Here is a 14,357-nt window from a genome sequence, read left to right as displayed (position 1 = left end):
TGTACCCCTATTTCTGACAGTGTATGCAGGTATCCGGTTATTTAGCACAAAAGTCTTTAGCACAAGTTCTAAAGTCTCTTAGCACAACTCTATGTTCTTTAGCACAACTCTGGACTATGGTCACAATAATTGAACCCCCCCCCAAAAAAAAATCTTGATATAGGAAGGAGTTTATTATGATTGCTTAGGGACTGGAAGCCGGAATTTCTGCTGGTATGCATGTTAAGGATGAGTTGTTGATCCCTGAAACGTGGACTGAAAATCCGATTCTTTGGTGTCTTTGGATATTTGTAGTTAAGCCATAACAAACCTTGAATTGTGGGCACCTTCATAGATAACTTCAGTCACTTCTGATCATATCACAAATTCAACTGACTGTCAATAGTTACGCATTTGCCGAATTAATTAACCGGTGGATTATGTCTCTTGCCCTGCTTGACAACGTGTATTTTGCTGACTAAGAAGTAATCAACAGTTGCGATATGTAAACAAATGAAAGAAACTTCCACTAAAGTATCCTAGAACGAATGGCAATTAAATAAAAGTGCAATATAAAATGTTCAGGAATGTCAAAAACAACCAAAATTTGTTAGGGTTTTACTGGGGATCAAACCCAGGTCGCTGGTGTAGTGATCCAGCAAACCCCCACTAGGCCACCAGGGGAATGACTCAAGTGCAGAGGAGTGAGGTGAAAGTAGAGTAGAAAAACCAGTTTATTTACAATATTTACAATCCAGGGCAAAAACAAAAGTATAATCCAAATGCTCAGAAGATAACCGGGAAAAAAAACAACAGTTCAAAGAAACAAAGAGCCAAAAACCAGAAAAGAAGAGGCAAAAATACAAACGCTCAGAGGATCCAAAAATGTTAAACACAAAGTCCAAAAGAAAGCAAAGTACAAAAACCACAAAGACACAGGCGAGGACCACGGAACAGAGGTTACTGGAGCTAAACATAACAGCACAAAGACTCCGTGACTAGGGACCAAACTGAGGGAGTATTTATACACAAACTAAATAGGACACAGGTGACAATAATGAGGACTAGGTGGGGCACAAAACAAAGGCACATGGCTGTCAAAACAAAAACACAAAACACAGAAACAGTGGCGGCCTCTAGAGGCCAAAACAAACATGACAAGATAAGGAAAAAACAGCGGCCTCTAGAGGCCAAAACAGTCCCAGTCCTAACAAAATTAATATATCAGTTGTTTATAATACGGCAATCATGAAGCACGAAGAAGATGAAGAAGAAGAGATTACGCTAAAATCTAAGGGTTGTTTGATCATCAAGACAAGTCTCGAAGCTGTGGCGAGTTTACAGGGAAATTCACTTTGTTGCAGCATGTTTATATTTGATTTCAATATTTATTTTTTTGTTCAATGCTATCAACCGCTAAAAAAATGTTATTTAACACAAAATTATCAAATCAGTAAACCACAAACACTCATCTGTAGATTGTAAGAGACTTTAGAACTTGTGCGAAAAGACTTTTGTGCTAAATAACCGTAAACCGTGTATGCATCTTCATGGTGAAATTTTAACATTTTGAAATGTATATATCGGTTGAAAACTACACCCAACCTGAAGTAAAGGAGCATTTTAAAGTTAAAACACAAAAGGAAAAAATACAGAAGCATCGCAGACGTATTGGCAGCTGGTGTCTGATTACACTGAACTGATTGACCTGAATCATTCAGGTTTATGTCTGTTTCACTAAAACACGTAGCTATTCAACAACTTAACCAAAGCATGACATTCGGTGTGTGAGGATATCTATCACACTTAACTTGTGAGGCTTCGCACATCTTTTAGGCAGATTGATTGTTTTGCCACTGCATTTGATAAATTGGCTCCTTACCTCACATTATATTTGCAGGAACATAGCTGAGGCAAGATTACAAAGGGAATAAAAACTTTTCCACATGGTAATGGTAAAATATATTATAGTTTCTTGTCATGTAATAGGCAGAAAAAAAAAAATTTGTCTTTTTTTTTTGGCTGTGTTCCCAGACCACCACCACACACACACACACACACACACACACACACAGAGAGAGAGTCAGTGAAATTACAGCTATTCTTAATTTATGAAATATTTATTTAAAAAACTATCTGCTATATAGCACACCATATGTATTAATAATAATAATAATAATAATAATAATAATAATAATATGAGTAGTTTTTACAATTCTGAAGAGCAATAACTACATAACCGATTACCTGAATGAGTACATTTAGTTCAGCATGGGAGATTAAGTTATCTGTGGAAATCTAAATCTGCACAAATTACATAGATATTGTATATCAAGTATTATTATACATACGGGACACTTTTTCCATGGAATAAAAACATGTATTCTATTCCCTTCTAGTGGGTTTATTGATGGCATGCAGTATTGTTATCATATTGCTTATCCTCCATGTATTATGCCACTCTACCCAATGGAGAATGAGTGTGCAATATTGTTATGACGTTGCACGCTGTCAAGACAACACGATGTCACGCGTCGGAACTCATGTGAAGATCCAATGACAAAACTTTTGTGCTGCACATGTGCACAATCATTTCGTTGTCTGCTGGGAAAGAGAGAAGATGAGGCTAATCCAGTGCTAGATTCAAGCACTAAATAAATAAACTGAAAACTGAAACTACAGACGCGCTGAACGGCTACCAAAACTTCATTAGATACACTTCACACATATTTACAAGAGAAAAACATACCAAACAGACATCGAAAAACTGGAAAAGAGACACGTTGGAGATATAAAACTTCCACACTAGCGAGTGACTGTAACAGTTTGTAAACAAACATGGCTGTGAGGTTTGCTTCATTAAAAGCGGAAGATATTGAGAGAATTTTGGCTGCCAGGTTGCTCCGTTGTGTGTAGTTGTCGATGCTGATTTTAAAAGTAACTAAGTAAATTACACAGGGAAAAAAATAATAATATTTGGCTTGACTGCGCTAGCACTGGCCTTCGCTGACGCTACTGTTACACCGGCTGAAAGCTAACTGGACTGCCACGCTAACAGCACAGAGTCATGGGTAAGCTAGCGTTGGCCTTCGAAAATGCAGATATGAAGAGTGTGTATGGATAATAATAAAAATATTGGCTGGCTTTTTTTCATGCTCTATCAGATATATTCCATTCAGCTACTCGTCTTTGACTCGTTCAATGTCATGCTCGTTGAATGGAATATATCTAATAGACCATGAAAAAAAGTCAGCCAAGATAATTTAAATACCCTCCCTACCAAGCCCTTCCTGAAACCCCCCTGAAGTCCAGTTTGAATACCATAGTTCTCGATAAATTTTATCGTTCGTAATCATTGTTTGAGGTTTATGTCAAATGCTTTTAGGCTGCTTCTGTCACAGTGCAGGTGACTCATCTTGTACTGTAGGTCACATTTTAATAGTTAGTGATGCTGGTATGAGTGTATCAGACACCATAGCTTTGTTGGCGTAAACACTAAATCCACTTTCTGGTCACATTATTCGAAACACCAACCTTGTTCCACATTGCAGGTGCACTTTAAAAGTCAAGTCAAGTCAGTTTATTTGTGTAGCACTTTTAACAACAGACATTGTCGCAAATCAGATTTACACAAAAATAAATACTTTAAACATATGAGCTAGTTTTATCCCTAGTTAATTTATTTATCCCTAATGAGCAAGCCTGAGGCGATGGTGGCAAGGAAAAACTCCCTCAGACAACATGAAGAAGAAACCTTGAGAGGAACCAGACTCAAAAGGGAACCCATCCTCATCTGGGTGATAACAGACAGCATGATTATAAATAACTTGCTTCTACGTATAACTGTGTCCTACAACCCCAATTCCAAAAAAGTTGGGACAAAGTACAAATTGTAAATAAAAATGGAATGCAATAATTTACAAATCTCAAAAACTGATATTGTATTCACAGTAGAACATAGACAATATTGATTTGATATGTATCAAATGTCGAAAGTGAGACATTTTGAAATTTCATGCCAAATATTGGCTCATTTGAAATTTCATGACAACAACACATCTCAAAAAAGTTGGGACAGGGGCAATAAGAGGCTGGAAAAGTTAAAGGTACAAAAAAGGAACAGCTGGAGGACCAAATTGCAACTCATTAGGTCAATTGGCAATAGGTCATTAACATGACTGGGTATAAAAAGAGCATCTTGGAGTGGCAGCGGTTCTCAGAAGTAAAAATGGGAAGAGGATCACCAATCCCCCTAATTCTGCGCCGACAAATAGTGGAGCAATATCAGAAAGGAGTTCGACAGTGTAAAATTGCAAAGAGTTTGAACATATCATCATCTACAGTGCATAATATCATCAAAAGATTCAGAGAATCTGGAAGAATCTCTGTGCGTAAGGGTCAAGGCCGGAAAACCATACTGGGTGCCCGTGATCTTCGGGCCCTTAGACGGCACTGCATCACATACAGGCATGCTTCTGTATTGGAAATCACAAAATGGGCTCAGGAATATTTCCAGGGAACATTATCTGTGAACACAATTCACCGTGCCATCCGCCGTTGGCAGCTAAAACTCTATAGTTCAAAGAAGAAGCCGTATCTAAACATGATCCAGAAGCGCAGACGTCTTCTCTGGGCCAAGGCTCATTTAAAATGGACTGTGGCAAAGTGGAAAACTGTTCTGTGGTCAGACGAATCAAAATGTGAAGTTCTTTATGGAAATCAGGGACGCCGTGTCATTCGGACTAAAGAGGAGAAGGACGACCCAAGTTGTTATCAGCGCTCAGTTCAGAAGCCTGCATCTCTGATGGTATGGGGTTGCATTAGTGCATGTGGCATGGGCAGCTTACACATCTGGAAAGACACCATCAATGCTGAAAGGTATATCCAGGTTCTAGAGCAACATATGCTCCCATCCAGTCGACGTCTCTTTCAGGGAAGACCTTGCATTTTCCAACATGACAATGCCAAACCACATACTGCATCAATTACAGCATCATGGCTGCGTAGAAGAAGGGTCCGGATACTGAACTGGCCAGCCTGCAGTCCAGATCTTTCACCCATAGAAAACATTTGGCGCATCATAAAACGGAAGATACGACAAAAAAGACCTAAGACAGTTGAGCAACTAGAATCCTACATTAGACAAGAATGGGTTAACATTCCTATCCCTAAACTTGAGCAACTTGTCTCCTCAGTCCCCAGACGTTTACAGACTGTTGTAAAGAGAAAAGGGGATGTCTCACAGTGGTAAACATGGCCTTGTCCCAACTTTTTGAGATGTGTTGTTGTCATGCAATTTAAAATCACCTAATTTTTCTCTTTAAATGATACATTTTCTCAGTTTAAACATTTGATATGTCATCTATGTTCTATTCTGAATAAAATATGGAATTTTGAAACTTCCACATCATTGCATTCCATTTTTATTTACAGTTTGTACTTTGTCCCAACTTTTTTGGAATCAGGGTTGTATATAGTCACAAAGTATAACTATGTAACGAGGAAATTCATTATAGTTTTAGCATGAAGTCTGTTTTGTTGACGTTATCAACTGTTCACTGATGGAGACTTGAGTGCAAATCTGTTCATAACAACTGCAGTCCTCAAGTTATCATGACAGTTGTAGCCTTTAACTATTATAGGAAAACGATAAGTGTCTAGAGCTATCTTCCAAGTGCGACTTTCGACTGACTAAAAGACTACAGCTCTTTTTTATTTCCATGCACATTGTTCTTCCTCGTTGATTCCAACTCTAAAATAAAATCATCCCTGTTATTTACCTTGCCCACGATGGAGTAAGTGGGGTGAGGTATTGTAATCAGTGCGTTTTGTTTGTTTGTTTGTTTGTTTGTCTGCTTGTTTGTGTGTCTGTCTGTTAACAATCTAGCGTCTAGATGGTTGCACCGATTAACTTCAAATTTTCAGGGTAGGTGGGCAATGGTCCATAGATTACCTGATTAAATTTTGGGGGTAATCGGGTCAAGGTCACCGGAAAGGTCAAAATCTTTTTTTTTCCAATAACTTTCTTCAAATTCATCATTTTGACTTCAAACCAAAACCAAAATGTGCATCTTTCAATTCTGCTTCCAACCATACACTGCATGATGGGGTAGCTTGGACAGTCTCTGTAGCGGTTGGGGGTTAAAAATCAGAGGGGTAAGGTCATCAGTCAAAATAACATATTTTCCATTATAACTCAAAAACGGTTGCTGATAGACAGATGTTTACTATTATGAGCATATAGGAACTCCCATATGGCCTTTCATTTGGCACCATGATCTTTGACCTTGAGTGACCTTGAAAGGTCAAACTCAAGGTCACAAATTTTCATAGGGCTGTAACTTGAAAACGGTTGATGGTAGACAGATATTTACTATTATCAACTTATAGGAAGTGCCATATGGGTTTTCATTTGGCACCATGATTTTTGACCTTGAAAGGTCAAACTCAAGGTCATGGGTTTTCAAAGGGCTTTAACTTTAAAATTGTTCATGATAGCCAGATGTTTACCATTACCAATATATAAGAAGTCCCATATGGGCTTTCATTTGCCACCATGACCTTTGACCTTGAATGACTCTGAAATGTCAAAATCAAGGTCATGGATTTTCATAGGACTATAAACTGACAGCTGATGATTGAGAAATATTACCATTATCAATATATAGGTATAAAATAAGTGCTGCAGGGTGAGGTTTGTTTCACCTGGCAACACTTGTTTGAAGAAGGGTTTGAATATGTCAGCCATTTGCTTTTTCACCATCAGGAATTAACGCTGTCACTCATAATTCCTGGTGTTTAACAACAAAGGAATTTTGGCTTCACTTTGATACATAATTAAATGTCTCATCTCATTATCCTTCTACAGGGTCGTATTTATTTAATTTTGGCTTCACTTTGTTTTTTTCTTTTTGAACAGGATAAAGCAGATAGAGATAATGAGATGAGAAGTTCTTTATGAAATTAATATATTATATAGTTGAGTGCATAAGTTTGTATCCCCCTTGGTTTCTGGGTGGACAAAAAAAAAGAGGGGGACAAAAAAGAAAATGTCACTCACTTTTGTAATTTATCCAGGAAAAAAAATAGCATTCCAGGATGTTTAAAATGAAATGTGCGTGTATTCAGTAATAATACCAAAATCCATTTAAAAGGAATCTTTGCCATGACTCTCTCAGTATCCCAAATATTACATCTTTGAGGATCCAAAATCTGTTCAGAAGATACAAAATGAAAAGGTGGGCAAACAAGTTATTAGACAACACGTACATATATCACATTCAGAACTTTTAACTTTATACACAATTAATCCATTTAGTCTTATTGTTTCACCACTAAATAAATTTAATTATGTACCAAATAATACGAAACTGTGAAGGGTAACTGGATAATAAGCTAGGAGGTTTATATCCATTTTGTCTTGGGGTATGCATGCTTTTCACTCAACTGTTTAATCTATAAAAATGTTCTGATTATAATGATCAGACTCGCAGGAAGTACAAACAATACACATTAGTATGGAACCAACTGTTAAATGGACTTCAGTCGTGCTCATGTAAGCAGCTTTCTTAGAACCCAGTGCAGCATGTCTTCCGAGTGCTAATTGATGCTTCGGCTGTACTAAAAACCCATGGCTAAGTGCTCTGAGTGGGCTTTTGTTTTGTAGTGTGGGCGAGCTATTGAAAATGAAGGAGCAGTTGACGACTGAGAGAGACAAGCTGCTCTCAGAGCTGGTGACTCTCCGAGACAATTTTGAAAAGGCCACGATCAAGCAACATGAGGCTGAGGAGGTGAACATGAAGGCCCAGGAAACCATCTTACAGGTATTTTAAGCCCTTAAAGTCCTTAAAGTCCATTGGTGGGCTCAGACCTACACTCAGTATTCTTCTATGAGTTTCAAAATAATTTCATTTTCAAGATTCACTTATATAGCATCAAACCAGGAAGTGACCCGGAAGTGAGATGTGTTGAGATGTGGTTCCACTTACAAATACTTTATGTGCATGTTTTGTAATTAAAAATTGCTGGTCTTTGCGAGGGGTGGCGCGGTGGTGTAGTGGTTGGCGCTGTCGCCTCACAGCAAGAAGGTCCGGGTTCGAGCCCCGTGGCCGGTGAGGGCCTTTCTCTGCGGCTTTTGCATGTTCTCCCCATGTCCGCGTGGGTTTCCTCCGGGTGCTCCGGTTTCCCCCACAGTCCAAAGACATGCAGGTTAGGTTAACCGGTGACTCTAAATTGACCGTAGGTGTGAATGTGAGTGTGAATGGTTGTCTGATTGTCTGTGTCTATGTGTCAGCCCTGTGATGACCTGGCGACTTGTCCAGGGTGTACCCCGCCTTTCGCCCGTAGTCAGCTGGGATAGGCTCCAGCTTGCCTGCGACCCTGTAGAACAGGATAAAGCAGCTACAGATAATGAGATGAGATGAGATGGTCTTTGCGAACATTTGTTTGAACTCCAGTTTTAGTGAATCTGTCCTCACTGTAGCCTCAGATTTTTTCTCTTGGTGAAGAGTCTCCTCAAAGTTTGATGTGTGTTCTGAGATGCGTTTCTGCTCACCACTGTTGTAAAGAGTGACCATTTTCATTAACCAGGTGTTTCCTCCTGGAAAACTGTCACTCACTGGGTGTTTTTTTAATGGGTTTTCTTTTTCATTTCACAGCAGTCTGTGTAAACTTTGGAGATTGTTGTGATTGAACTTGACTTGAATCTGCATGATATTATGTACTGTAGGCATGTAAGGATTCAGCCAATTCATGATTCAATTCAATTCACGATATCGGGTTTACAATTTGGTGGTACGATGATGGAGTGGTTAGCACTGTTGTCTCACAGCAAGATAGTTCTGGGTTTGAGCCCAGTGGCCAACAGGGCCTTTCTGTGTGGAGTTTGCATGTTCTCCCCGTGTCTATGTGGGTTTCCTCCGGGTGCTCCGGTTTCCCCCACAGTCCAAAGACATGCAGGTTAGGCTAATTGGTGGCTCTAAATTGACCGTAGGTGTGAATGTGAGTGTGAATGGTTGTTTGTCTCTATGTGTCAGCCCTGCGATGACCTGGCGACTTGTCCAGGGTGTACCCCGCCTCTCGCCCATAGTCAGCTGGGATAGGCTCCAGCTTGCCTGTGACCCTGTACAGGATAAGTGGCTACAGATAATGGATATTCCTATTCTTTATCAACTTAAACATTCTTCTTATGAAATTTAAAAAACAAAAAAGCTTTTGTGAATTTTCTTAATAACCAACAAAAAATATTTACCCACATTTGTAAAGGGTGGAGTAAAATATAATAGCCTATTGATTTAAATATTCCTTTTTATAAAAATGAAAAACATTAATAACAAATAGCCTATTCTTAATAAACTTTGAAGAACATTATCTCCATTTTTCTTCTATTTCTTTTTTAAAGTGCTTGTCTAACGAAAATGACATCATAAAATCCTGGGGTTTCTGTGCGTGATATGCTCAAATAAGTTGTAAATTTCACCGATAAATAAAAAATTGGTTCGAAAAAGAATTCTTTTGCATCTGAATTCTGTTCCAGAAATCACTAAAAGCTTGTCCACCATTATTAGATCGCAACGATTTACGGGTCAGCGGCGCTGCATGTGTGACGTCATATGCACCACTGCCTTCTTTTGTGTCCACACAGACTCTATACTATTCTCTGCAATGGTGTGCATTCTTGATACTAATTCTTTTGAAAAAGATGACGAAAGCTATAAGGGGATGGTACACAAGTGTCATAATAATAATAATTCTATTATTTTATAATTTTAATAATTTTATTTTAGGTGCCTATAGTAGGGAATATCGAGTGCTATTTTATGCCCTGGTCCCACAACACTGATAACTATACCTGTAACTGTAACTATGACTGTACTGATACCTGAATTTAGTTCCAGTCTGGAGCAGTCACACCACAAATATAATCCTGACTATCGGTTGTTGTTTTCTGCGGGAAAATGTAGCGGTTGTATGCTGTTTGTGTGGATACCCAGTGCACTCAGCAGCACACGATGGACGACAGTGACAGCGAGGAAGATGCTTTTGATGCTCATTTTGCACAGAAGGCAAAGCTGAAAGAAGAGGAAAAGGAAAATCTGGGTGCATGAAATCCTGCAGCACGTAGATCACTGCTAATCTCAGACTCCTGGCACTCCCACATGGAACAGACCCACTTGGACAGTCAATGGCATGACACACAGCTATATACTGTACAGTACCTTGCAAAAGTATTCATCCCCCTTGGTGTTTGTCCTGTTTTGTCACATTACAAGCTGGAATTAAAATGGATTTTGGGGGGGTTAGCACCATTTGAGTTACACAACATGCCGACCACTTTCTCATCTCATCTCATCTCATCTCATTATCTCTAGCCGCTTTATCCTGTTCTACAGGGTCGCAGGCAAGCTGGAGCCTATCCCAGCTGACTACGGGCGAAAGGCGGGGTACACCCTGGACAAGTCGCCAGGTCATCACAGGGCTGACACATAGACACAGACAACCATTCACACTCACATTCACACCTACGGTCAATTTAGAGTCACCAGTTAACCTAACCTGCATGTCTTTGGACTGTGGGGGAAACCGGAGCACCCGGAGGAAACCCACGCGGACACGGGGAGAACATGCAAACTCCACACAGAAAGGCCCTTGCCAGCCACGGGGCTCGAACCCGGACCTTCTTGCTGTGAGGCGACAGCGCTAACCACTACACCACCGTGCCGCCCGCCGACCACTTTAAAGGTGAAATTTTTTTTGTTTTGTTTGTGACACAAACAATATTTAAGATAAAAAAACAAAAATCTGAAGTGTGCATAGGTATTCACCCTCTTTCGTATGAAACCCCTAAATAAGAGCTGGTCCAACCAATTCACTTCACAAGTCACATAATTAGTTGATTAAGATCCACCTGTGTGCAATCAAAGTGTCACATGATCTGTCACATGATGTCTGTATAAATCAATCTGTTCTGGAAGGACCCTGACTCTGCTACACTACTAAGCAAGCAACATGAGAACCAAGGAGCCTCCAAACAGGTCAGAGACAAAGTTGTGGAGAAGTATAGATCAGGGTTGGGTTATAAAAAATATCCCAAACTTTGAATATCCCAGTGAGCACTATTAAATCCATTATAGCAAAATGGAAAGAATATGGCACCACTACAAACCTGACAAGAGAAGGCCACCCACCAAAACTCACAGACTGGGCAAGGAAGGCATTAATCAGAGATGCAACAAAGACACCAATGATAATGCTGAAGGAGCTGCAAAGATCCACAGTGGAGATGGGAGTATCTGTCCATAGGACCACTTTAAGCCGTACACTCCACAGAGTGGGGCTTTCTGGAAGAGTGGCCAGAAAAAAAGTCATTGCTTAAAAAATCAAATTTGGAGTTTGCCCAACAGCATGTGGCAGACTCCCCAAACACATGGAAGAAGATTCTCTGGTCAAATGAGACAAAAATTGAACTTTTTGGCCATCATGGGAAATGCCATGTGTGGCGCAAACCCAACACCCTGAGAACATCATTCCTACAGTGAGGCATGGTGGTGGCAGCATCATGCTGTGGGGATATTTTTCATCTGCAGGGACAGGAAAGCTGGTCAGGACTGAAGGAAGGATGGATGGCACTAAATACAGGGCAGTTCTGGAGGAAAACCTGTTTGAGTCAGCCAGAGGTTTGAGACTGGGACAAAGATTCATGGTCTAGCAGGACAATGACCCTAAATATACTGCTAAAGTGACACTGGAGTGGTTTAAAGGGAAACGTTTAAATGTCTTGGAATGGCCTAGTCAAAGCCCAGACCTCAATCCAATTGAGAATCTGTGGCATAACTTGAAGATCGCTGTACACCAACACAACCCATCTAACTTGAAGGAGTTGGAGCAGTTTTGACTTGAGGAATGGGCAAAAATCCCAGTGGCTAGATGTGCTAAGCTAATAGAGACATACCCCAAGGGACTTGCAGCTGTAATTATAGCAAAAGGTGGCCCTATAAAGTATTGACTTTGAAGGGTGAGCCATAGTTTTAAATATATTCACCCAGTTGCTCTGACTGACTTTTATTTGTTTTCTTTTGTTTTACTTTACATTGCAGCCTTTTAATTTTGGACCGCAGAGCTTTCTTATCTGATTTCAGAGTGTACTGTAAATTCGAGGTAAGAGGTGTACTTTTATGACAGTGGCTGTCTTGTCAAGTCTGGAGTGAGAGTTACAAAAGTACTTGAATGAGAGAGTGGAGTTGTAAAAATCTTTTTCGATTGCAGAGATAACTGTGATTTTAGTAAAAATCAATAATGGTAATTGCGTGCTGACCCCCACCATCGCCACCACCACCACCACCACCTCTATCTAACGTTGTAGAACAAAATAGAAAGAGTCTATATCGTCCTAATTGTCACTGTTAGAACCAGAAAAGGTTGTAGTTTTATGACCAACTGAGTTTTGGAGGTGAACCCTAACAAATTCCTGGCTGCTGTGCCTCACTGCGCACAATGCATATGACACAATACGTCACCCACTCTTGCTGGCTCCAGCACTGAAAGAGAAAGTATCTAACACTTGCTGTGCAATGAGCACTTCGGGATGGTGCTTCTGACTTTTGTTTCCAGATCGTAGGAACTGCTCCACGTACAAGACATCGCTCAAATCCTTCTATGTGAATCTGCCTCACAAATCGATCTTTTTCAAAATGTATGGAGCAGACACTAAACCGTCCTGTCGGCTTGAAGTTACCTCTCTTTGTCCGTACAAATCGAACCCATTCATTCCATAAATGTCCTGCCGACTTTGGGCTATAATGGATCGAAATTCTACTTTTTTGTTGGCTACACTTGAACAGCCTTGAACGACACACCTCTTAGGAGGCATGCTTAGGTTTTAATTTTGTTTTGGAATAAAAAAAAAATCGTTCCAACATGTGCTACACTTTGCAAAGCAGACGAAGCCAGAAATGCCGCGAACTTTCAAGTGTTGCACATATGATGTCACTTCCTTTGAATTAACAACTTAGCAGGAACCACTGAGCTTTATATAAACTCTGGAGAGCTCATAGGCTTGTCAGAGTGAAACCATCTGGCCGCCACCTTACCAATCACATCGCATGTATTTGGATTATGTGTTAAACCGTCATATCCGATCAAACTTGCCCCAAGAAAAGTATCTCCTGACTTGTTTTTCCCTTTTGTTACCTCCTCTTATTTTCTCATCTTTACCCCCATTCCTTACATATCTTTATAGCATTCATTTTTGTTTCTGAACGGCTCTTTTCCTACTATAATTATTTTTACGGAGATTATTTTAGTTTTTCTCTTATACAGTGTGTCTTTCTCTTTCGTATATTTCTTCTCCCTTTCAATTTATTTATTTATTTATATTTATTATAATACCAACACAAAGACTGTAGAATATTTCCTTTCTGTTTAGGACAGTTGTTGAAACAGGATTATTTTCTCATGTTATTTGCCATTTTCACTTCATTCTCACAGTCATGTCTTAACAGCATTTATTGGTCACATAATTCACTGTCATTTTAGACTCAAGTGATTCAATTTTGATGCTTTTTCTTTTTAAGACCACACAGTGTTTAGCAAATGGGGGAACCTTTAATGTGGTAAACAAATACAATGAGAAATAGAACTTGGTGAACGATGTGACAAAGAAATGCAACTTTTATGAGAATTATGGATGATGTATGCATTGGAAAATGAAATCATTCATGCCTGTGCAAGATGAGTTTTAACTGCTTGTGGAGTGTAGGTCCAGTCCCGTCATCTTCTCATTGAAGCATTTGGCAAGATGGTGCATCCGGCATCCATACCGTCAGGCATTGTATTTCTCATTGCATTTGTTTACCACATTAAAGGTTCCCCCATTTGCTAAACATTGCGTGGTCTTAAAAAGAAAAAGCATCAAAAGTTAATTGTTTGTGTCGAAAATGACTGAATTATGTGACCAATAAATACTGTTAAGACATGACTGTGAGAATGAAGTGAAAATGGCAAATAACATGAGAAAATAACCGTTTCAACAACTGTCCTAAACAGAAAGGAAATATTGTACAGCCTTTGTGTTGGTATAATAGATAGATAGATAGATAGATAGATAGATAGATAGATAGATAGAAAGTATTATACAGCCTTTGTGTTGGTATAATTAATTAATTAATTAATTAATTAAATACAAAGGAATAAGAAATATACGAAAGAGAAAGATACACTCTATAAGAGAAAAACTGAAATAATCTCCATAAAAATAATTAAAATAGTAAAAGAGCCATTCAAAAAAATGATTAGAGATTGGACTCGTAAAGGAAAAAAAAACAATAACAGTGACGGGGAGCGCTATAAAGACGTAAGGAATGTGGGTAAAGTTGAGAAAA

The 14,357-nt window shown here is 39.3% G+C and overlaps 1 protein-coding gene across 1 annotated transcript in view; it reads left to right on the top strand.

The window, feature by feature from the left end:
- cfap58 (cilia and flagella associated protein 58) overlaps window positions 1-14,357 on the top strand; it is a 370,653-nt gene that overhangs the window by 9,065 nt on the left and 347,231 nt on the right. Inside the window, exon 4 of the mRNA XM_060898284.1 lies at window positions 7,646-7,802. Within this exon, the coding sequence (XP_060754267.1) occupies window positions 7,646-7,802 (157 nt within the window). The remainder of the gene's footprint in view (window positions 1-7,645; window positions 7,803-14,357) is intronic.

This window comes from Neoarius graeffei, chromosome 18 (genome assembly GCF_027579695.1).
Source record: "Neoarius graeffei isolate fNeoGra1 chromosome 18, fNeoGra1.pri, whole genome shotgun sequence".
In the NCBI taxonomy this organism is placed as follows: domain Eukaryota; kingdom Metazoa; phylum Chordata; class Actinopteri; order Siluriformes; family Ariidae; genus Neoarius; species Neoarius graeffei.
The sequence above is the reverse complement of the archived record's forward strand: the minus strand, read 5'-3'. Positions and strand labels throughout refer to the sequence as shown.